This window comes from Peromyscus maniculatus, chromosome 4 (assembly GCF_049852395.1).
Source record: "Peromyscus maniculatus bairdii isolate BWxNUB_F1_BW_parent chromosome 4, HU_Pman_BW_mat_3.1, whole genome shotgun sequence".
In the NCBI taxonomy this organism is placed as follows: Eukaryota; Metazoa; Chordata; class Mammalia; order Rodentia; family Cricetidae; genus Peromyscus; species Peromyscus maniculatus.
Genome location: NC_134855.1, coordinates 11771600 through 11795399, shown reverse-complemented (window position 1 = coordinate 11795399; position 23800 = coordinate 11771600). Strand labels below are relative to the sequence as shown.

General features: G+C 50.6%; 2 protein-coding genes across 4 annotated transcripts in view; both read right to left on the bottom strand.

The window, feature by feature from the left end:
* Cel (carboxyl ester lipase) overlaps positions 1 to 3502 on the bottom strand; it is a 12055-nt gene extending 8553 nt beyond the window's left edge. Inside the window, exon 1 of the mRNA XM_016001876.3 lies at positions 2158 to 3502. The gene's annotated coding sequence lies outside the window, so the exon portion shown is untranslated. The remainder of the gene's footprint in view (positions 1 to 2157) is intronic.
* Positions 2620 to 23800, bottom strand: Gtf3c5 (general transcription factor IIIC subunit 5). 3 transcript variants are annotated; one of them, XM_006983358.4, is made up of 12 exons: positions 23332 to 23800; positions 20404 to 20623; positions 17912 to 18110; positions 11420 to 11615; positions 10247 to 10351; positions 8783 to 8897; positions 7419 to 7499; positions 7181 to 7278; positions 6026 to 6108; positions 5123 to 5265; positions 4404 to 4592; positions 2620 to 3524 (listed from the first exon to the last, which is right to left on the bottom strand). In XM_006983358.4, exons 1-11 carry the CDS (start codon positions 23482 to 23484, stop codon positions 4429 to 4431), a joined length of 1557 nt encoding a protein of 518 aa, XP_006983420.1. In that variant the 5' UTR covers positions 23485 to 23800; the 3' UTR covers positions 2620 to 3524; positions 4404 to 4428. The 3 variants fall into 3 exon arrangements, with proteins under 3 accessions (XP_006983420.1, XP_006983421.1, XP_042130971.1); XM_006983359.4 differs by having other exon boundaries at positions 4404 to 4574; positions 23332 to 23782; XM_042275037.2 differs by lacking the exon at positions 23332 to 23800 and adding an exon at positions 23112 to 23263.

Below are 23800 nucleotides of genomic sequence, written 5' to 3'. Positions count from 1 at the left end.
TGTCCTGCATTCTGTCGTATTAATTCCGTCAGTTTGGGGTTTAGTGTCACCTTCAGAAAAATGGTGTGCTTCATCTCAAGTGCTGAATGCCCCTACCTTAGTGGGAAGTCCACGAGGGACTCCCAAGCCAGAGGTGGCTGTGTGCTACTAGGCACTGGTGTGGCTGACCCTTGGTCACTCCAAGAGCTTGCACTAAGGGATGTGGGGCAGTGCAGGCTGAGCTGACGGCTGGAGGCAGAGTCTCCTGGGAGGGGAGGACAAGAAACTCCAGGCGGACATGGTGGCACAGATGGAGCAGGGCTACCAGAGTGAAACCTAGTGTGGCCCCAGGGCTTGGGGGCACCTCCAGATAAAGAGTCTATTTCACCTCTGTGCCTTGCTGGAGGTTGGGGTGGGATTCCCCACAGAACACAAGCAAGGATTCTGGGGCACACACAGGTAGAAAGAGACAAAGCCTGGGAGTAGAAGTGCAGAAAGAGGGAGGGAGGAAAGAAGAGAGGGAGGAGGAAAGTACTGGGCTTGGAGGCGAAGGCCAGTATGAGAACGGCCACCATCCTAGGGATGTGTACTTTGGCTACCAGGAAAAGATTATCAGTGACAGACACAACTTTAAGGAGTGCAGTTACCTTGGACACCTGGAAGGCATGGCAGCTGGCCAGGCATAGCCAGTCTTCCCAGGCCGGTGGCCCTCACATCCAGGAGCCCAAGCCCCCAGCTCAGAGCACAGGGGACCCTTCAGACCCACATGCACCAGTGCGTCCATGTGTTGTGCCCAAGCCAACATGCAGATCTCCATGGTGCACAGTAGGTGTGCAGCTCTGAGAGGGCAGGAAGCTGGGACACAGCAGAGGTGGAGTAGCAGGAAACACACAGGTTGTGTTTGTGCCAACTACTGATTCTGAGAAGCAGTGCTAAAGAAAGCAATTCTGTACTGGGTTGAACAATGCAGGGTAGCTAGGAGAACAGGACGGGGAAGCAGGGGACAGAGGAAAGGGCCTCTTTGTATCTAGCGTTGAGAATACTTTTAGGTTCACAGCAACACTGAGCAGGAAGGAGAGTCCTCATGTCCACTTCCCCAACACTGGAGTGGCCTGTATCTACAGTGACAGACCCAAAAGGACACATCTCTGTCACACACAGCCAGTAGTGCCAGCTGCTGCTGACACTGGATGTATGTTTTTTATGGCATGTGGAGTTCTTTATGGGGAGATTCTAGGTTCACAACTGGATGTTCACCATCCACAAGCTCCCCAAGGCTGGGCTGAAAGCATCAAGGTCAAGTGATAGGACCACACAGAACATTAACCCCACTGACATAAACCATTCAGGATTTAGGCAGGTGTTTTAAGGATGGTTGATTTTTGTGGGGGAGAGAAAATTTTTCCTCAAAAGCGAAATCCACCAACACTGGTCCCACAAAAAGCAGAACTACAACCACAACTCAGGCCAGGGCTGCTGCTGCCACTCCCCAGCTGTGTGGCCTGAGCCTCAGTTTCTCCAGAGAAGCTCTGACAAGGAGCTCCTGGTACAGCAAGTTGCAGGGTCTGCAACTCCCTTTCTTGTTTACATGTGCCCTGGAAGAGGTGCTTCAACTTTGTTCTTAGGCAGGAGACAGGCATAAGGATGCAGTGAGGCCAGGTGAGTCAGTGAGTGGGGTCTAACCTGTGTGAGCGCAGTTCCCTTCAGGCACTGGCCTGCAGGACTCACCTCAAGCACAAAGAGAAGAGAGGCTTAAATGACCCCAAGCAGCCTTCCAAGTTTATCATGTTACTTTGTCTAATTATTAATTGTTAAACGTACGTACTTCAATGATTTGTTATTTTAAATTATGTGTATGTACCTGTATGGAGTATGCACACACGAGTGCAGGTGCCCCCAGAGGCCAAAGGGCCGCTGGAAAGAACTAGAAATTACTGGAAATTGTGTTAAGTGCGGTGATCAACACCAGGTATTAACTTGACTAACATGGTACCCAGATATTTGGTCAAGGTGGGCATGGTGGTACACACCTTCAATCCTAGCACTCAGGAAGTGGAGGCAGAAGGATCGCCGTGAGTTCAACATTAGCTTGGTCTACATAGTGAGTTCCAGGACAACCAGGGACCTGAGAGAGTTTGTCTCAAAACAAACAAACAAACAAGCCACCCAACAACAAACCTAAAACATCTGGTCAAACATTCTGATGTTTCCGTGAGGCTGTTTTTTGGATGAAAAGCTGTTTAAATCAGTGGGTGTTGACACGACAGCTTAGCCTCCATGTGGGTGGGTTTCATGCAGTCTACTGCAGGCCTGAGAAGGGGGCGGGGCAGCCAGCATGCTGCCTTTGACTGCAGCCTTTCACTGACTCTCCAGACGACACAATGCCCTGAAGACTGTGGACCTGTACCTCAGCTGTGAGCCAACTGCCTACAATTAATCCTCCAGTTCTGCAGAATCTCGGCTAGCAAGTTCCAAACAGCACTGCAGTTCTGTTAGAGACGAGTGTGGTCTTTTCTCAAACACAGTCAGCAAAACACAAATAGAGAACAAGACAGGGGTGCAATATGCACCAAGACTCAGCAACCGTGAAGTCAGATGATGGGTCGTCAGCTGCGTGAAACATCAGCGCTTCTGAGGGAGTTTTACATTTGTTATACTAAAAGCACTTTTATTTACATGGGAATTCAGGAGAAGAATCACCATACTTTGCAAAATGTGGCTAGACCTCAGGAAGTCCTTCTTGTCTGGCCAACCTAAGGCAAGACTACCATTGCCCTGGGCCCTGTGTGGGCAAGGCCTTCAGAGGGCATGGGGTTCCTCGCTCAGCGCCTTCCTCAGATCTGCAGTCAAGGCATTCCTGGGTAGATGGGACAGAACCTAGATCTCCTCCCCAAAGACCAGGCTGGGCAGCAGCTCAGAAGTGGGAGTACTCCCAGCTGAGGTGTCTTGGCAGCTGCTGTGACAGAAGTCTTGTGGGGGACAGGCAAGGGTGGCCAGCCTCTAGAGAAGAACTACTTCCTGCCTCTGGGCTGAGCATTCTTAGAAGCAGCAGGAAGCAGGGTCAGCAGGGGACACAGGGATGTCCAGCTGCTCCCCATTCCCAGGGGTGCTCACTTGGGCCAAATGAAACACTGGGTGAGGACAATCTTGTCAGGAGGATGGGCTGGCTTGAGGCATTTGGCTTTGGAATTGCTGTGACTTGACCGTGTATGCCAAGCTGTTCAAGGGACAGAGGCCACAGAGAAACAAGGCAATGGTGCATCTCCGGCTCAGCACCCTTCAGGAAATGGTGCTGCTGCCCTGGGGCTCGGAAGGCCATGCATGGAGGAGCTTTCCAGAGAGGCCAGCTTGGCAGGGACGTGACCGTCTCTGGTTTCACAACAGGAAGCTGTGGGACAACGGGGTGTTTCCAGGAACTGAAGAGCCGGTCCATTTGGTGAAGTCAGGCTGCCAGCCTGAGGTTGCCCAGTGCCCTCATCTCAGCACCCTGGGTGGGTGGGGCACAGGCTTGTCCCAACTGTCCCATTGTGGTACACCAGCATGTCCTGAATGAATGAATGAACAAATGAGGTGCTAAAGAGCCTCAGGCGAGAGAAACAGTCCCACCTATAATCCCCCATGCTGAGACACCCAGACGCCTAGGAAATTCATTAACAGGACAGTTATGGCTGGGCCTGGCTTTTACCAATACTACCCCAGACAGATGGTGTCCAACCAGGGGTCATCTGGCTGTCTGTGATGACAGACCAGGCTCCTCAGGCCATCTGTCACTACATTCACAAGACTCTGCCAGAATGGGTGCCCCCAGCTTTACCACGCCCATCTCTGGCTTTTGCTGGTCTTTGCCTTGGGTCATCTGCATGGCATTGGGGTCGTCTTCAAACACCCAGGGCAGAAGGCAGTACTAAGCAGTGGGTCACAACCAGAGCCAGGGTGCTATGGGATAATGCTCTTATACACCGTAAAGATATGAAACTCGAATTGGTTTAGTAAAATGTTGATTGGCCAGTAGCCAAACAGGAAGTATAGGCAGGGCAAGCAGACTAGGAGAATTCTGGGAAGAGGAAGGGTATTCAGGAGTTGCCAGCCAAAGGCAGAGGAAGCAAGATGAGAACGCTAAACTGAAAAAAGGTACCAAGCCACATGACTAAACAGATAAGAATTATGGGTTAATTTAAGCGTAAGAGCTAGTCAGTAATAAGCCTAGGCTACTGGCTGAACAGTTATAATTAATATAAGCTTCTGTGTGGTATTTTGGGAAGTGGCTGCTGGGTATTTGGAAATTGTTGGTGCAACAGAAACGTCTGCCTACACCAAGGCCTGCTTGTTAGGACCCCAGCTTTCTTCAGAGGTGTGTGCCTCTAGGGCCACCCTCACTATCGTGACCTTGCTCTGGCTTCTTTGAGGACAGTTGCTAATCTTACCTGGTTGCCTGGGACCAGCACTATGTCACACATAATCTAGAATCTCTGTCTCCATCTCATTTTCACTCCCATCTGAGGGCTTGAAATCCTCCTCTTCCTCCTCCTCCTCTTCCTCCTCGCCTTCCTCTCCAGACTCAAACATCAGCTGTCCTTTTCCACGATCAGCCTTACCTGGGTCGGAGAAGAGAGCTGTGCAAGAAGGAAAGAAGACTGTGTCTCCCAATGCTGGCTCCCAGGGGTCCTAGAGCACATTTACTACAGCAGGTAGTGGTCCTGAAGAAGCTACTATGGAAAGAATGAGGGTGGAGACCCAGGAAGGTGAAGCCTCACAAGGCATTTTTGAAGGCATTTTCTGGAGAGAGCCATGAGCAGCCTGGGACCCTATGTAACTTCAGAGGGCATACACCATTATTCCCAGAAAAGGTTCACAGCCTTGACTGGACGCCCAGAGATTGTGCCCATGTCCCCAACATAGCCAGGAAGCCCTGCTCTACTCCAGTGCCCACTGTCTACCTTGGAAGGAGTCCCTTGCAGACCCCCTGCCCAGCGAGTGCCTCACTTTCCACTGCACCAGGGGCTAGCCCTGGTTTGGTTTGAAGAAGGAGCTAGGGGATGCAGTGAGGGGCCATGGGCCCCACAGGAGGAGATGATGGGCAGCATGAGGGTCTCCGCTGTTGTCAGCAACAGGTCTGAGGTTTCCCTGCACATGTGGCTCTCACCAGGCCTCTCAGAGCGGATGGTCTGCAGAATCATGAGTGACATGGTGTCCCTCAGGTGGTCGGTGGTCTTGGGGAGACACCAGCCATCTCTCTCTGTGCACACACTCTCTGTCCCATCATTGCGGTGAACAATTTTCTGCAACCTGCGGGCAGAGGAGGCTGTGTGGGCAGAGTCCAGGGACAGGGCTCTATGGTGAGAAACGTTACAGAGCCCCAGAGTGTGGCTTCATGTGGTGGCTCCATGTGTGGTGGCTCATGGGACAGAGTTCCAGCACAGCTCTATGGGCATGGGTTTGTGGGAACAGGATGCCAATGGGGAGGCTCTTACACAGGCTCTGTGTGACAAACAGTGCTCAGAGGGAAGTCTCAGAGGTGGTGGGTAACGAAGAGCTTGCAGGGATGAATGGTTCCAGCTGGGTTCCTTAATATTTTGCTGTCTCTGAACAGCACCATACCCCACCCAAAAAAACCCCAAAGCCAAACCAAGAACTAAAAACTGTAGAGAGCTGGGTGTACCCCAGGCCCACTTCTCTGCTAACAGCCATGCTCCCCCTAGACCCCACACACTGCTGTTCCTTTCCAAGCTGTGCCCACTCTTGTCTTCTAAACAGGTGTCCAGATCAGGAGCCGTGTCAATCAAGGACATGCCCAGGGAAAGACTCTAGCAAAAGCAATTGTTACTAGCAAGCAGGGCTGCTTTCTCCAGGGCACAGTGCAGCCACAGTTGTTGGTTCCTGCCTTCTAGCCCACTTGGCAGGACCAAGGCCAGCACCCAACTCCCGGTGCCATAGTCTCCCTTAGAGCTCACTGCAGGGAGAGCTGCAGAGAACACTGGTCTTGTTCTAGTGAGTTCTAGCCCAGAGTCCCACGGGCCATCCGTGGCACAGGACCCCTCATACATACTCCTCCACGTTCAAATCACACAGCTGGTAGAACATCTGTCGATAGGGTGGCAGAGCCCCTTCCCGGAAGATGTAGACTGAATCCTGAGGAAAGGAGGGGAGAGAACAGGATGGTTATGCAGACCCCTAGGGTCTAACAGTGCTGAGGACAGCCATGCTGTGGCTTTCACGGGAGTCTATGGAGTTGGCTTGTCCCCAGGCCCAGGGTGGCCAGCAGATGTGGAGAAAGGAGGCTCTCACTCCCCAGGAAGTTCTGGAGGGTGGAGGCAGTCAGGCCCTCCTCAGACCCCTGGGAAGCCTGCCGGTTTACAGCATGGGGCTGCCACCAGCCTGGACTGGGCTCTGCCTTCTGCACCTTCCAAAAGGATCTGGTCTACTCCTCACCAGCTGTTTCTAATTAGTCACTCTGTGTGCCCCTGCATGCTCCCTGGACTGCTTTTTGGGGAGGAAGGCAGGGTTTAATGAGTATCATTTTCTCTTTTTTCCACTTGGAACATAGCCTTGAAGTCAAGGATTAGGTCCCAAGACGTTGACAGCCAAGGCATGATGGCACTAGAGGGATCAGCTGTCTCCCTCATGTCGCCTATCTCTGCTGAACTTAAATTTTCAGTCACAGCCACTCAAGCAGGACTTCAGGGTAGAGAACACACGATCTTGGCCTCTCCCGGGACTGTAGAGGGATCAGAAGAAGTGTGGGAGTGTGCTAACCACTGTGGGGTGATACTGATGAAAATATGAGCCCTGGAGGTCTGGGTCCATCCCATCACACATGTCAACCCACAGCTGAGCCCCAGATGTTCTGGTCTGGCCTGTGCTCATGTCTACGCCCGAGTCCTGTCATCTTGGCAGCAGCTACAGGCCTTAGGGAGCCAGGCTCACCAGGGGCCACCACACATCTGCTGGTGTCAGATGTCCTCTCCAGGACCTGTCACCACCTCTTTGCCCAGACGGCCCAAGTTCCTCATGGCCTTGGGTAGATGGCACTCCAAATTCTCATTTTGTTTCTGGAGGGGTCTGAGGTAGGAGTAATGCAAAGGCACTTGGTAGGCAGAGAGTTGGGTCAGTCAAAGATCCTTCCCAGGGTCACAAGTGCCCAACCCTGAAAAGATGCTTTATCCCCACACCTGACCTTCCACTAGAGCCTGAGGGCACTTACCTTGAGCTTGTACTTATTGTAGGTCAGTTTCCGTGGGCCGTCTGTTCCTGATGGGCCCAGGCCCTGCTTCAAGTCATGCATGGTGACAAGCTGGTTGGCTACATGGGAGCAGGGAAGTGCTTTGGTTTGGAGGGAGTGGGGACCACCCTGCCTGGCCTTTTGCACCTGTAAGGAACGGCCAGCAGACCTCTCCCACCTCCCTTGGCCATGTCCTGATGCAGGCAATCCAGTCACTTACATGTCTTCTTGACAGTGATGGGGAGGCTGTAGTTGTACGTGCTGCGCTTTGCTTTGACAGGCATGTCCCTGGAGCCAAAACCTACAGGCAAGGGCCATGTGTCAGAGAGAAGTAGGTGCCAACCCATCAGGGCAACTGTCAGGGGTTTAAAGTGGCCAACTCCATCTGCCACCTACAGAAGGAAGGGACACCAGCACATCTAGCAATTCTCACACGCTGATAACCTTATGTGGTTTCCTTGACATCCTAGGCTTAAAATTTTAAGTAGGACCTGTGCATAGGTCCTTGTTTATAAACTAGAAAGCCACAACACAGCCAGCAAAGAGGTGGCACTTTCATATCCAAGATCCTTTATATTGTTCCACAGATTCTCAGAGGGGGAGGGCTTAAGGAGGGAGGGTGGGGTACAGAAATGTTTCTAGTCACTCCATAGGAATAGACTCTTTTTTTTTTTTTTTTGAGACAGGATCTCACTGTGTAGCCTTGATTGCCCTAGAATTCACTATACAGACTATACTGGCTTTGAATTCACAGAGATCTACCTGTTTCTGCCTTGTGAATATTGGGACTAAGGTATGTGCTACCTTTAATCTCACACGCTGAGATTAAAGACACATGTGTCTGCTAGGAATAGACTTTTTAAAATGTGTGTGTAATTTTAAAATTTTAATTTTATAAAATATATATATATATACACACATACACACACACACATATACATACACACACACATTTAATTTTAAAATTATGTGTGTGTGTGTGTTGGTATGTACATGTAAGTGCAGATGCCTATGGATGCATGGATGCTCTGGCACTGGAGTTGCAGGCAGTTGTGAGTCGTCTGACATGGTAATGGGAATTAAGTAGGATCCTCCACAAGCATATGTGCTGCTGTAACTGCTGAGCCATGCTATTCGGCCCAAGAATAGAAGAGAGGGCTAGAGATGGTGGCAGGAGAGGTGGCTGTGCAGACATGAGGATTCAAGTGAGGACCCAGCGTCTACACAGCAAGCTGGACGTCCTGCAGGCATCCTGGGACCCAAGCTCCGGGTCTGCCAGTGTGTCTATGTACCAGAGACAGAGTCGCTGAGGCTTGCGGGCTTCCAGCCGGCTGAGAAAATGTGAGTCCCAGGTTCATGAAGAGATTCTGTCTCAAAGAACTAGGTGGAAAGTGACAAAGGACACCTGACCCTCTTTTCTGGCCTCCAAGTGTGTGCACAGGAATGCTCACGTGCACACACACGTGCTTATACTCAAATACACGCATACATAGATTTTTTTTTTTTTTTTTTTTTTTTTTTTTAGGAGAGTGCTATAAATGGAGGACACAAAGAGACAAAGACAGAAAATAAACTTATTTTTACCGTATTTCATTCCACAACGGATTCGAAAGTCAAGGACTTGATAAATTTTGGCATCTGGGTGTTTTCGAGGGTCATAGCCAAATCGAATCCACAAGCTTCTCCATGGACCTGTTATCTAGAGACCAAAAAGTACTGAGTGTGAGGTAGGGCCAAGGGTCCTCTGGTACCTGGGTGGGGACCAAGCCCCCGTGTGGAGGAGGACCTCCCTGAGCTCTGAGAACATGGCCTTAGAGCCCTACTTCTGACAAGGTTCTATGAGGGTAAAGTGACATCAGGAGTTTCCACCACTGCTCGTGGTACTCAAGGTACAACGTGACAACTGTCCTAGCGTGTGGACTCCTGTCCTTGAACTGCTATTCTACAGTTAGAAGTAAGGTTCGGGGGGGGGGGGGGGGGGGGAAGCAGCTGTCCAGGCTGGAGTCCAACAGTGCCCCTGCCCATCATCGACCTTTAAGGGCATGTTTTATGCTGGCTCCCCTCGGCAGGTAGGACGCCTTTCCTTCCAAACTTTTAGGAACCTCTATACCACAACCCCCATCTCCGTCCTCTCCTGGGAGGAATCAAGGGTGGACTTCTTCCACTAAGGCCCACTCTGTATGGGTAGTTGAGGTGAGAGGTGCTGTCACTCAGGGGCTGGACTCTGGGCTGCAGGCAGCTCTGCCACTCCTTGGCTACAGAACCAAACATGGCATGTCAACTCTCTGGGCAGCTTCTCCTCAGAGATAAAGACCGACTCTTACCGTCGCCTCCAGGAGAAATAGAGGCAGTGACATGTAGCCTCACCCAGCACCAGGCCCTTAGGAATTTCTCACTACAAGGTCACTATGTACAGAATGCTTACCTATGACTTAGATAATGCTTCTTCATCTAAAGTCATCAACACACAGCAAGAAACATTATTAGAAGGTTGAGGTGGACCACCGAGCTTTGAAATTTTTCTAGCTGTTTCTTTTTTGTTTGGATACACACACACAGGTTATGCATGTCTGTGAGTGTGTATGGGTGTATGTGTGTGTGCACATGTGTAGGTATGCATGTTTGTGTGTGTGTGTGTGTGTGTGTGTGTGTGTGTGTGTGTGTGTGTATACCAAACACCAGAGGGTGTTGCTGGTTGTCTTTATCACTCTCCACCCTAATTTTTAAGATGTCGTTCCCCAGGATCTGTCCAACTCTACGACTCAGCGCTGGGGTTACAGGCACATGCCCCCAGGGCCAGGTGCCACCACGCCCAACTTTCATGCGAGTGCCGGGGCTCCTCCAGCCTGTGCAGCAAGTGCTTTGCCCGCTGAGGCACCTCCCCGGGGGGCTCTCTAACTGGTTTTAACAAGTTGTGTCAGGGCGCCAGGTGGCAGGGATGCTAGGAGGGATGTCTACCTTCTGTTGCCATGGCTCTAATATGTCACATCAGGGATCAAGGACCACACTGGTGGGAATCGAGGGGTGTGTAGACTAGCTGCCACTTACCATGTAATAAGCCATGTAGGGAAGTAAGATCTTGAGCTTGTCAGGGTGGACACTGACATTAGACTTGACAGCATTCCGTGACCAGATGGGACGAATGTCAAAGAGCTAGGGAAAGTCACAAGCACAGTCTGAGAGGAACACCAACAGTTACTGGCCTTCTCACATCAGCCACCCTGTGTGTCTGGGCCCCAGTGGGGAGGGCAGGGACTCAACAAGCCTCCAGAACCCACCACTTACCAGCCCCTCCTAAACCCCTTCCTCCCTACTCCTAATCCCTTCAAGGCACGGATGATACACGGATGATACGTGAAAGTGGGGTCCTGAAGTGAGCAAATGGTCCCCGTCCTTACGTAGTTTACAGTGCAATGGAGCAACGTGGCTGAGCAAGCACATGCTACAACCCTGACCTTCCTAACCTGGAAGCAAAGGCTGGAGATGGGGCTTCAAGAAGGTCAAGGGGAGGGCCTGGTCGTGAGGAGGGCTGGACAAGGCCACTGTGACCAGAATGGAGGCCAGGGCAGATGAGCCACAGAGAAAGCCTTGGTGACCACTGAGATTCAGTCAGAGCTGCGGTTTCTGAGGGACCCCGTCCTTGAACAGGGTGTAGCTTCAGTTTCAACAAGGAAAGCCTCCCTGGGAACCTGCTGTTTAGGCCTGGGGACCCAGCAGAAACTCAGTCTCCTGCACACAGCACCTGAAGCCCCGAAGAGACTACAGAGCCCTATGACATGTCTGCAGTTCACCCCAGGAGGAAGGCACCACAGTCTGCACATGGCCACATTCCATGGGTTTGTTACAAGTAATAATAGCTCTGCACAGGTTGCTAGACACCAGCTTCACATTCAAGTCACAGCCCAGCAATGACCCGTTCTCTGGCACCCCAAAGAGACCCAGCACAGTGTCTCCCAGCCCTCTTTTTACTTTCTGAAGCAGTCTAGTTGCCAAGGCTAGCCCTGAACTCACTCTGCTGACTAGATGCACTACTCCTACTCCTGGGGTTATAGCCTGTGCCACCAAGCCCAGCTTCTGAAACAGCTTTCAGATGTAACAGCCGGAGGTAAAAATAACCCCCCACCCCCCACCCCCGCTAACCAGCCAGTGCAAGAAAAGCCTAGCCACCCACGGCGGTGCAGTACAAGTGGTCCAGCAGGCCGGGTGAGGCAGGAGACTCACCTTCCTCAGTTCTTCCTCCACCTTCTGGTCTATGGGGTTGGTGCAGGCCTTCTTCCATGTCTGTACTGCAGCCTCCAAAGGCTGCAGAGGTACCTCAGGGTCCTCAAAGTTGACAAAGATGGCATTATGGGGGCGCCGGGCTCTACTCAATCCAATCAGGTTCTCGCCTGAGATGGAGGGATTGTGGTAGCCTTCCCTGTGGACAGAGAGAGAGAGAAGCTTAGATTACCATCCCAGGCACAGGCCTGGCCAGGCAGGCAGGAACTCCAGCAGGCATGGCTCACCAGTAGACCATACCCATGTGATTTTCTCTGGATTCAGGAGGGAGGACCCCAGCACTGCCTGCTGGAGAAGCATGTGCTGGGAGGCTGCCATCAAGGGACAGAAGGGCTGTAACTGCCTGCAGGGGCGCAGGAAACTCTGGGGCCAGTGGCCTTGAAGGAAGACAAGGCCCCGAAGAGACCGGGGCATGGGAAAGGGCACCATTGCAAGGCTGGTGGCCTCCCAACTGCAACTGTATCGATCCCCACACAGCAAAATCCAGCCAGTGCAAAGCTGGGTACAAACCAAATGCCCATCAGCCACATATGTGGACAGTGACGTGAACTCTGCCTACTTACATGACTCACTCAACTCAAAATGATCCTCCAAGGAAGGAGTTTCTGAGGGAAGTAACTGAGGCCACCTAGATTAGGAAATGTGCCCAAACAGCCTCTGCTACAGGAGCTCGGCCTTAGCCCCAAGAGGCCTGGCTGCAGTCATCCCTTAACCGACTGTCCCTCCACCTAGCAGAGTGTGACTTGGCTCAGAAGCATCTGGACAACATGGGTCAATGAAAAGGATGCAGCCAGGTGGTATTACCAGAGCCCAGAGGTTAAGCTAGGGGTCTACCTGTCCACACCCATAGTGTCCAAGAGCAAGAGGGACCCATGTGAACTGTACCCTGTGGGGTGATGTGGCCTGACCTCTCTGTCCTGGAACAAACAGACCACTTTGTGAGGTGAGAAGTGGGTGAGATGTGTTTCTCATACACAGGGGTACATAAATCTCTATACCTTCCTCAGTTTGTTATGAACCTTAAAAAATTGTTTGTTTATTCTGGTTTTTTGAGACAGGGTTTCTCTGTGTAGTTTTGGTGCCTGTCCTGGATTTTGCTCTGTAGACCAGGCTGGCCTAGAACTCACTGAGATCCACCTGGCTCTGCCTCCTGAGTGCTGGGATTAAAGGCATGTGCCATTACGACCCGGCAAAAAATAGTTTTAAAACACACGTACACACATACTCTGCACATGTATCAGCACAGAACATGCCTAGGAGGGTGGTTCCTGAAGCCAGCAGTCACCAGAAGGAGCAGACACAGAGACATTAGTATCTGAACCCATGTGTACATCCTCAGCTTCAACAATTACTGCCAAACAAGGGCCCCTGCTTCCTCCACACTCACCCACCCCACAGCACTTCACAGTGCATTTTACTCTATGTCCTGGATGTCACAAGCCCATCACAGCCATCACCTTTTCATTTGTTCCCATACCCTTAAAATACATTTATTTTCATTTATGTGTATGTGTCTGTATGTTTATGCAACATGGGTGAGGGTTTTGCGGAGGCCAGAAGTTGTGAGCCACGTAATGTGGGTGCTGGGAACGAAACTCTGGTCCTCTGGGAGAGCAGCAAGTGCTCCTAACCACTGAGCCACCTCTCCAGCCCCTTCTTTTAAAAAACAATCTCCAGCTATGTAACCCAGGCTGGTCTAGAATTCCTAGGCTCAAGCAATCCTCCTCAACCTCACTCAGTTTACACTTTATCCTACTTTTCTACATGAGTAGATACCATCTGCAAACTTAAAAAAAAAACAAAAAAACACAAGTGGTTTTCACATTGCAAACAAAATATGAAATGCGGGGTCAAGTCTGTGCTTTTTTTCAAACGTGCCTGTCAGGAACCATCCCAGGTAGGCACAACACTATCCTGCTTTAAAGTCCTTCTCCCTGAGCCCCCAACACCCTCAAGAAGGAAAGTAAGTGGCTGGCCTTCGTCAGAGAGGAGTATAATGGGGAGGTGGGGGGGTGGCTGCCTCTGCTGCCCATCCACTGCCTCTGGCTAGCTCTATTGACTACAACGACTCTAAGTCTGTGCAGAACTGCTGGTAGGAGCAGAAGGGGCTCAACACCCTGCCTGCCTCCCCTCTGCAAACCCAGGCTGTAGGACACTCAACCCCCGGAGGTAGACAGCCAGGCCCTCCTCCCCAAGGAAGGTCAGCCACGCACAAAAATCAACAGTGCCTGGGAAGAAAGGCAGGTTCTTTCCATGTGCGGAAACCTGCTCAATCACAAGAGGACGAAAAGGGGTCATGCCCAAGGGCCCCAAGTCAGCTGGCTGACCCACGACCCACTTCAGAGGCTTGGACCAGCTGCCTACCAGCCTCTGTGTGCCGAGTGTGGCACAGGTGTCCTGCTTCTGTGTACTGCTCTTCCTACTCCAGGTGTAAACTGCTTTGTGAGGGGATGAAAACACATCAGAAATATGCAACTTTGAAAAAGCAATGAAGCAGCTGCCCATAATGGCATGCACCTTTAATCTCAGAGCTGGAGAGGCCGAGGCAGGCAGATCTGTGTTGAGTTCGAGGCCAGCCTGGTCTACAGAGCAAATTCTAAGACAGCCAAGGTTACACAGAGAAACCCTGTCTCGAAAAAACAAACAACCCCCCCAACACACACACACACCAAAAAAAAAAAAAAAAAAAAAAAAAAGAAAAGAAAAGAAAAAGCGAAGAAAGGTAGCTCAGTGGATAAAGGTGTTAGCTGTCAAGCCTGATGACCCGAGTTCAAACCCCAGGACACACACAGTGGAAGGAGAGAACTGACTCCTACAAGCTGTCCTCTGACTTCCAAACATGCACTGTGGCACAGGCATGCCCACAAGCACGTGAACACACTCTTGAGTACATGCTAGCATGCACAGGCACGCACACACACACACATACCCCGGACTCATTAAATAGGTAAATAAATGTAACAGAAAAAGAAGGAAACAGTAAGCCCACTCAGTACTGGTTTACACTCTCATGCCAGGCACGCTGCACACTCGCAAGGGGCTTTGGCAGGGAGGCAATGGCACTTGTTCTTTTTGGTTGTATCTTTTCATAGTATTTTTTCCTTTTTCTTTTTTTGCTTTTTCAAGACAGGGTTTCTCTGTGTAGCCCTGGCTGTCCTGGAACTCACTCTGTAGCCCAGGCTGGCCTTGAACTCAGAGATCCGTCTGCCTCTGCCTCCTGAGTGCTGGGAGTAAAGGCATGCGCCAACACACCTGGCACTTGTTTTTTCTTAACAAGCACAACTCACTCTCGGAATCAGAAAAACAGTAGGAGAGGGGACAGGAAAGTGACAGACTGAATGAACAGCTCTGGAAGCACCTAAGCCTCTTTCTTTTTTTTATTTTATTTGTATTTGTTTATTCGTTCGTTCATTCATTCATTCATTCATTCATTCATTATTCAAGACGGGGTTTCTCTGTGTATCCCAGACTGTCCTGGAAATCACTCTGTAGATCAGGCTGGCCTCATCACCTGGATTTTTTAATGTCAGCTCAGGGTGACCTTAAACTTGTGACCCTCAACTTTGTGAGTGCTGGAATTATCAGTATGTAAACTATAATCCCAGAAGCTTTATCTATTTATTTATTCTTATTTGTTTGTTTATTTAATTGAGACAAACTCTTTTTTTTTTTTTTTTTGGTCCAGGCTGGCCTCTGCTTTAGCTTCCTGGGTAATTGGAGTATGGGTATACACTACTGCACCTCTCATTCACAGAAGTTGTTTGAGTTATCTGAGACAAGGTTTCTTCTCTGTGTAAGTCTTGGCTGTCCTGCCTCTACCTCCTAGTGCTGGGATTAAAGATGTGCGTCACCACTGCCCAACTACAGTAGTTTTTTTTTTCTTTTGGGGGGGGGGTGGTTTCGAGACAGGGTTTCTCTGTGTAGCTTTGCGCCTTTCCTGGAACTCACTTGGTAATGAGGCTGGCCTCGAACTCACCAAGATCCGCTTAGCTCTGCCTCCCGAGTGCTGGGATTAAAGGCATGCACCACCACTGCCCGGCCCTACAGTAGTTTTTAAAGTAGAGAATAATACACTTTTTGTGATGGGACCTAAGCCTGCTGGCATAGCCTAGAGATCTTGTTTTGTTTTGGTTTTTTTTCTTTTTCCCAAGACAGTGTTTCTCTGTGTAGCTTTGCGCCTTTCCTAGAACTCACTCTGTAGACCAGGCTGGCCTCAAACTCATAGAGATCCACCAGGCTCTGCCTCCAGAGTGCTGGGATTAAAGGTGTGCTGCACCACCACCACCACCACCACCACCACCACCACCACCACCACCACCACCACCACCACCACCACCACCACCACCACCACCACCACCCGGCTCAGCCTTGAGATCTTAACCCTAACCCTGGCTCTGGGGTGGGGGCTGCCCATGCTTCTTCTGCACGGGCCTCAGCTTTGCTCTAGAATGCTTTCTCTGAACCCTTTCTTGTCACTCATTTTTTTTTTTTTTTTTTGGTTTTTCGAGACAGGGTTTCTCTGTGTAGCTTTGCGCCTTTCCTGGAGCTCACTTGGTAGCCCAGGCTGGCCTCGAACTCACAGCGATCCGCCTGGCTCTGCCTCCCGAGTGCTGGGATTAAAGGCGTGCGCCACCACCGCCCGGCTCCTTGTCACTCATTTTTACGGCCAGCTCCCAATGGCGTCTCGAGTCCCTCAGCCTACCCATACAATGTCTTCAATGCACCCATCCATTTGCTCACATTCTGTCCCGCTTCACAGGCTCCAGCCCAGAGCAGAGCCTCCCTGCCATGTGGTCTGCTGACACAGAGCTCCAAGCCTGGGCCACCAGAGGATTCTATCAGGACTTGACAAGAGTTTCTGCCCTACCTCCTGCCAAAATGGCCACCCTGGGCACATCTTCTGGAATGTCCCAGGCTTCTGCTCTCCCTTACACTACCGTTTGGTTTTTTGCTACAGTAGCTGTTCTGGCACCTGCCCTTTTCACAGGGCACAGAAGCCACCATGCGCCACGTCAGCACTCAGAGCTCAATTTTCTGAAGGCTGCATACAGCCAGGTAGCATCTCTTTCAGAACACCAAAGACCAACCACAGGTCGGCTCTCAAGCTGTGCCCACCCTCTGGCTTATCTGACATGTTGACCTTGCTTCCCAAGGCTTCTTTCACTGAGTCCCAGCTATCGGCAGCACTCTGCTCAGGCAGAGAACAAAGCCAGCCAAACCACTGCTTCTGGGAAGCACACAACAAAATGAGAAATGCTGTCTTTGTGTATACAGTTTTGAAAAGGTACTAGGCATGGTGACTCAAGCCTATGATCCCAGCACTTGGGAGGCTCAGGCCAGAGACGGTGCAGGTCTGAAGCCAGCCTGGATGATGCAATAAGCTCTGGGTCAGCCTGGACTACAGAGACAGACCTTTTCTCTAAACATCACAAGCATACAAGTAAGAACAGTGTGAGATTAAGGACCAAGCAAGGCCCAGGGATTGGGAAAGGCCAGGCTCAGAGCTTCCCATGTGGCCTGGAGACCCCAAGTCTCATCTACCTCCTTTGTAAAATCGGGATGACGGGGAACTGGCAAATTACCGAGAGGCTGACATCAAATGCAGCCTCAGCATTTCCCCACAGCTGGTGACTGTTATTAATCTCATATTGGGAATGCTCCAATTAATTTCTTCCACATTAGTCAGTCTTGGCTCTCATACAAAAGGATTCTTCTTCTTTGTGACAATGTGCAGCTGCCTCCAGAGAACACCCACATTTGACAACGCCACAGGGTCCCCACTCCGTCCAGATTGTGGGAATTAAAGTACTCATCTCACCAGTGCATGTGGTCTTATTTGGGACTTTTACAACCGTCAGTGCAGGAGATGCTCACCACTGATTTAGAGACGCTCAGCACCCATTCTCAGATAGAACATGGAGCCCAGCCTCATACTCAGTGAGCAAGACTCAGGGAGGGAGGGTCACAGTCAGCCTGAAGGGAGGCAGCAGCAAGCAGGGACAGGCTGAATGGCCTTGGCAGCAACTCCAGCCACGTAGGCAGAAAGGGAGGTGGCAAGTGGGTCAAACGGGCTGAGGTTCTTCAGGGAGATGGCTTCTAGAAGGCTGGGCTACAGAGCTAGCTATGAACTCTGCTGAGACAGGAACCAGGAGGCCATGAGGTGGACAGAGGAGACAGAAAAGGGCTGCGTCAGAGTGGGATGTTTACACATGGCATTTCACAGGTAATGCCAATATTGACGACTGCAAGGTCCAAAGTGACCATTTCCTATCAGGAGCCCTCAAGTCCTATAGTTCACTGCCTACTGAGAATGATGCCAGTCTGTGACCACCAGGCCACTGCCTAGGACACCTGCCTTCTGAATTCAGTCCTGATGCCTCAGCCCCAGGCCCTCAACTGCACTGGGACAGGGGTGAGGGGTGGGGGGCTGCCTACCGGTGCTGTGTCTCGGGGCGATAGAAATAGTCCACGGGTGTGTCCAGCCGGGAGAAGATGGGTGGGGGAATGTAGAGTGGCAGCTCCTGGTGGAAGAACTCCTCCTTCTCAGGCTTGCGCATGAGCACTCTGTCATACATGGACACGTGCTCGCCCCCCGCTTCCGTGTGCACTGCCAAGTACTGGAAGTCAGACATTCCTGGAAAGACAAGAGAACAGATGGCAGGCCCTCACTCGGGCTCTGGCACTGCTGTGCTGACACTCACGTCATCTCAGGAAGGGCTGAACGAGCTGTGCAGTGCCCTTCTGATTGGTGTGCAAAGTAGTGCAGGGAGAATGGCTTGGGGGAGCCAGAAGAGCCACGGAACGGCGGTCAAGTCCAGGGAGCTAATCCACAGAACGCGGTGTGCCCCTGCTTACAATTCAGTATTTCCACCAAGTTCCAGGGCTGCTGGTCCAGGGTCACACTGAGCAACAGTGTGCTGGCTCAATTCGGAAAAAAATACATCTGTGATACATTAGGAGCCACTTCCCCCTGGAAGGACAATCCTCATGGTGGACAAGCATCTACCAGGATGACCTTCATCAATGCCCAGCCCAAGGGACCCTAGGTCTAGGTCCTACTCTGTTTTCCTTTTTGTTTTATGTTGGAAACATGACCTTACTGTAACCCAGGCTGGCCTCAAACTCTCTCCCTCTCCTTTTTTCTCTTGGATTTCCCTTTTTTCTTCTCAACCTTTTAGTCTCTTTAGATTCTTTCTTGGGGCAGCAGCTGTAACCAGCTGTGTCTAAGGCATGCTGATCATTTGCCAAGCACCTGCCACGTGGCTCTTTAACAGACACCGTCTCTGTGAATCTTGTCCGGGGCCTAATGAACTCCTGGCTCTGTAGCCCCGGTGCACAGACAAGGAGACAGAGGCAAAGGGAAGCTAAGGCACCTGGTGAGTGGCAGACAGTGGAAAGCGGGAGATGAATAAGAACAAATATAATGATGAGATGTAGGAAAATGTTACAGTGAAACTCACTACTTTATATGCTAACTTAAATATTTGATGACAGACAGACAAACTGTTAGGGCTCATCAGGTATAATTCCAAAGTGAATGCTCTTTGGCTCTGCATTTCCAGTTCCTGCCTTCCTGCTTCCTCCCTGGAGTTCCCTGCAAGAAGCAATTCTGAATGAGGATCCTACACTAGGCATCCAGTTCAAGGAAGCATGAAGTGCCATGGGACCCAAGTCAGCTAGGGAAGCTTCAGAGGATGAACCCAGCAGCAAACAAGACTTGACAGGGGAACCAGGCAGTATCACAGTCCTATAATCTCAACAGTTTAGGGGGCTGGCACAGAGGTTTGGTGAGCTTAGAGTTTAAGGCCAGCTTGAGAGAAGGTTCCAAAACACGGGGTGTCAGACTGGAGCTCTGATCACCAGTCTGATCTGGCCCTACACAATGGTTTATCTTAAATTGTGTTTTCATAGAACTCTAGATTCCCAGCTTCTCTTAAGGGTCTAAAAGGTTGAAGAGATGGTTCAGTGGTTAAGAACACTTCCTGATTTTCCAAGGACCCAAGTTCCATTCCCACATCAGATGACTCACAGTTTTCTGTATTCCAGCTCCAGGGGATTAGACACTGTCTTTAGAAATCTATAGGCACTTATATACATGTGGCATGTATACACATAAAATAGAAAAAAAAAAACCAAAAACTCTTAAAGAGGGAGAGAAAGCCAGGTGTGGTGACACACGCCTTTAATCCAGCACTTGGGAGGCAGAGGCAGGTGGATCTCTGTGAGTTCCAGGCCAGCCTGGTCTACAGAGTTAGTTCCAGGACAGCTAGGTCTATGCAGAAAGACCCTGTGGGCTGGCTACTTTTATGTCAACATGGCATAAGCTAGCATCATCTGAGAGGAAGGAGCCTCAATTGAGAAAATGCCTCCATAAGACCAGTCTGTAAGCAGATAAACCTATAAAGCATTTTCTCAGTTAGTGATTAGTACAGGAGGGCCCAGTCCATGATGGGCTGGTGGTCCTGGGTTCTATAAGAAAGCAGGTCGAGCAAGAGATGAGGAGTAAGTAAGCAGCACTCCTCCATGACCTCTGCATCAGCACCTGCCTCCAGGTTCCTGACTCACTGCTTCTGATGATGAACTGTTATAAGGAACTGTGAGTGAAATAAACCCTTTCCTCCTCAAGTTGCTTTTGGTCATGGAGCTTCATCATAGCAACAGAAACCCTAACTAAGACACTGTCTGAGAGAGAGAGAGAGAGAGAGAGAGAGAGAGAGAGAGAGAGAGAGAGAGAGAGAGAGAGAGAATGAAAGGTCAGAAGGCAGTGTACCCACACTCTGTAAGGGACTGTTACCGGAGAGGGGAGAGGCTGCATCCACAATGGGTAATGGCTCTGCCTCAGGCATGGGTATACCCTACCCCACTTTTCATGTGGCTCCACATCAGGCCCCGAAACCACCCGATACCACGGCAGATGTCACAGTTACCCTGGAATTTGTAAATTGTGGAGATGATGCCAAGGATTTCCAAGTCATACGTGACCAGGGGGTCGGTCTCAGCCCCTAGGGCACCTCTCCGCCGTCTTGTTCTTTTCTTGATCCGGAGCAGCATGCTGCTGGTACTGAAGCGGTTAGCGCACACAGGGTGGCAGTATGGGTCCTTGGGCCGGAAGTAGAGCTCAAGCCTCTTGGTAGGGTCAGTATAGATCTGCAGCAAGGCCAAGGGAGACGGGGGAGCGGTGAGCAGCGAGGCACTCAGCAGAGCACTGCTCCTCTTCCCATGGAGTCGAGCTGATGGTGACCCAGGAAGGGCCAGGAGGCTCATGTTCTACTTCTACCTCTTGGTTCCCATACAACTCATTTCCAAAGCCCAGTTTCTCAGTGTGTAGACAGTAGAGAAAAGGAAGTCAAAGAGCCTCCTTCTAATAGGTCGTAAAGTGAGAGATAACTGCTAATTAAGTGAAAGCTATCATTTCTCAAGTGCCAGGCACAAAAAGGACTCTCCTAGCACCACATCACAGGCAGGCTTACCATCCATCCTGTTTACCTCTGAGTTGACAGAAGTAAACTTTCAGAACTGATAGGCTAGAGTTACCTATGCCAAAACTACTGGCCTGCTGCAGGGTTCAATCAGTAGTCAGTCTCACAAGCAAGTGTTTCTAGATCCATGAGAGACTACATCAGCAGTAATGACCATTCTGAGAGTCATCGCTTATTACTTACAGCTTTCAAGGCCCCAGTTTTTCTTCTTATAAAAAGAAAACAAACAGCGGTGGCCCACGCCTTTAATCCCAGCACTCGGGAGGCAGAGCCAGGTGGATCTCTGTGAGTTCAAGGCCAGCCTGGTCTACAGAGAGAGATCCAGGACAGGCACCAAAGCTACACATAGAAACCCTGTCTCGAAAAACCAACCCTCCCCCACCCCTCCAAGAAGAGTGTCCACCTCATGATACCATTGCAAGGATTAAATTAAAATAGCAGTGCCTAACTCATGGTAAGCACTCAGCACTCGCTGCCTCCACGTGAACAAATGCTTGCCCCACATCTGGTAAGAGGAATGCAAAGTGTCAGCTGTGCCTGTTTGAACCAACAATGTACACTGGCTTGAGGTCACCCACAAGTTCAACTCCTAACTCCCAATACTCAGGACAGGGGGCCTTCAGGAAGTGCTCAGGAGCAGCCTAGGTAAAAGATGAAAGTTAAAAGCCTGGGGGCTAGGAAGATGACTTAGAGGGTAAGAGCACTTTTTTCTGTTACAGAGAACTGTTCCCAATACCCAAACACTGGGTAGTGCACAACCACCTGTAATCAAAGCTCTAAGGGATCCAGCACCCTCTTCTGGCTTTAAGAGTCACCTGTGGGGCTGGAGAGATGGCTCAGTGGTTAAGAGCACCGCCTGCTCTTCCAGAGGACCTGGGTTCAATTCCCAGCACCCACATGGCAGCTCACAACTGTCTGTAATGCACATAAAGTTTTGGTTTTGTTTTTTTTAAAAAAAGTCACCTGTATACACAACTAAAAGTTAGGTTTAACTCTTAAAAAACAAACAAACAAAAACCAGCCTCATTTCCTAGGCACCCCCTTCTCACAAAGTATACGCACTGACTTAATGGAGTAGGGATGAGCCTAGACAAGGCCTAGCACATCAGTACTCCAGAAACCCAAGCAGAATGTATGAATGATGGCAGATCATCCCTATCAGGCACCCCTGTGGTAAGGGAGAATAAGGATTCTGTCAAGGTCATAATGTGAATAATGGAAACTCTAGTGGCACAATCAGCTCTTTTCCACTCGTGAAAAATGGAGCAGCAGCTCAAACGCTAGTCAGGCAGGAATTCAAGTCCCTGTTGGACCTGTAGCGACTGGCTGGCCTAACCTTCTCCTGGCCCCTTATCTGGAAAATGGAAATAAAAATAGTATCTAGGGTTGGGGATTTAGCTCAGTGGTAGAGCACTTGCCTAGCAAGTGCAGGGCCCTGGGTTCGGTCCTCAGCTCTGAAAAAATAAAAAATATAAAAACAGTATCTAGTTCATTAGGCTGTCGTCAGGACTCATACTTGATAAATAGTCATGACATACTTGATAAATTTTTATAAAATGGGGGACTTGTACAGATATTAGTGTAGAAGTGAACAAGAGAGGTCCCTGCTCTGAGTTTAGAGCCTCAATGCCCAGTAATAAATAAACTAGTAATAAATACATCAAAATGAAATCTCAGATTGAAATTAACAATGGAAGGAGCCAGATATTAAATGAGTCTAAGGTGTTCAGGGAAAACATTTCTAAAGAAATATCCCAAGATCTAGCACACAGAGCATCACTCTTAACCCTACCCCCACCCCGCCGCCTCAACTTGCTGTGTGGCCTTAAACTGTTCACTTGTAAAATACAGGCCTTGTAGTTCCTACTCTAGGGATTCCAAGGACTGTGGCATGTAAATAAAGCACTTGGCACTTGCCTAATACAGAATACAAGGTCAGCGAATTGCACCACTTTTAACTACAGGTGGGGCAAAAGTTCTTGTCCTGGAACTCACTCTGTAGCCCAGGCTGGCCTCGAACTCACAGAGATCCGCCTGCCTCTACCTCCCGAGTGCTGGGATTAAAGGCGTGAGCCACCACCTGGGCAAAAGTCCTTAATCCCTTTCCTCCAGTACCTCGGTTTTCTACCGAGAGAAATAAGGTCAGAGAAGCTTACTACACTCAGCGTGGCCGCAGACGAACTGTGTTCCTGGGACAGATGTTAAGCATGCTACTCATATTTGGGGACAGAAAGACAACAAAGCCTAACTCAAAGAAGGCCCTAGAGCCTGCCTAAACTCTCCGTTGCCAAGGAAACCGCTCTCCCTCCCGGTAGTCCCGCCCATTCGGTAGACGTGGTTCTTTTCCCGCGGTCCCGGCGTTTCCCAGCTCCTTACTCGAGAGACGCCTTCCTCGCCGCCCAGAGTCTGTAGCATCTTGACCTCATTACGCACCACGCCCGGGTACTCCACGCACACCAGTCGCCGTTCCCGCCGTAGGTCCACAGGGATGGCGGTCTTTGGCTCCGCGTCCGGCTCCACCGCCGCCATGCCTACCAGTCCGGGCCCGGCGCCCCGTGGCCCGTACCTCAAATGGCTCCCCGAGGCCTCACCTCAATGGTTCCGCTAAGAAATGGTTCCGGTCTTCCTTACTGTTCACCTCTCCCTAAATCACCGAAACGCGAAGGCCTTCGGGAACCAGCGCGCCACGGCGTCTGTTTATTTTGCCACACCACAGAGGTCCGGAGGGTTTTTGTTTGTTTGTTAAAAATGAAGAGGGGTGGACAGAGTGGCGAGACGAGGGCGTATCCCACCAGCTAGCCCAACCAGACGAAGCCCGGACCCGGCCGGGTCCTTCCGGATATCC

Excerpts from the sequence above, each read along its gene's own strand:
- Gtf3c5 (XM_006983358.4), bottom strand. The coding sequence starts at position 23,484 with ATGGCGGCGGTGGAGCCGGACGCGGAGCCAAAGACCGCCATCCCTGTG. Across the intron at positions 10,352-11,419 it reads TGGAGGAAGAACTGAGGAAG|CTCTTTGACATTCGTCCCAT; the intron begins GTGAGTCTCCTG and ends GACTTTCCCTAG. Across the intron at positions 7,500-8,782 it reads CCGTTGTGGAATGAAATACG|GTTTTGGCTCCAGGGACATG; the intron begins GTAAAAATAAGT and ends CCTTGCCTGTAG.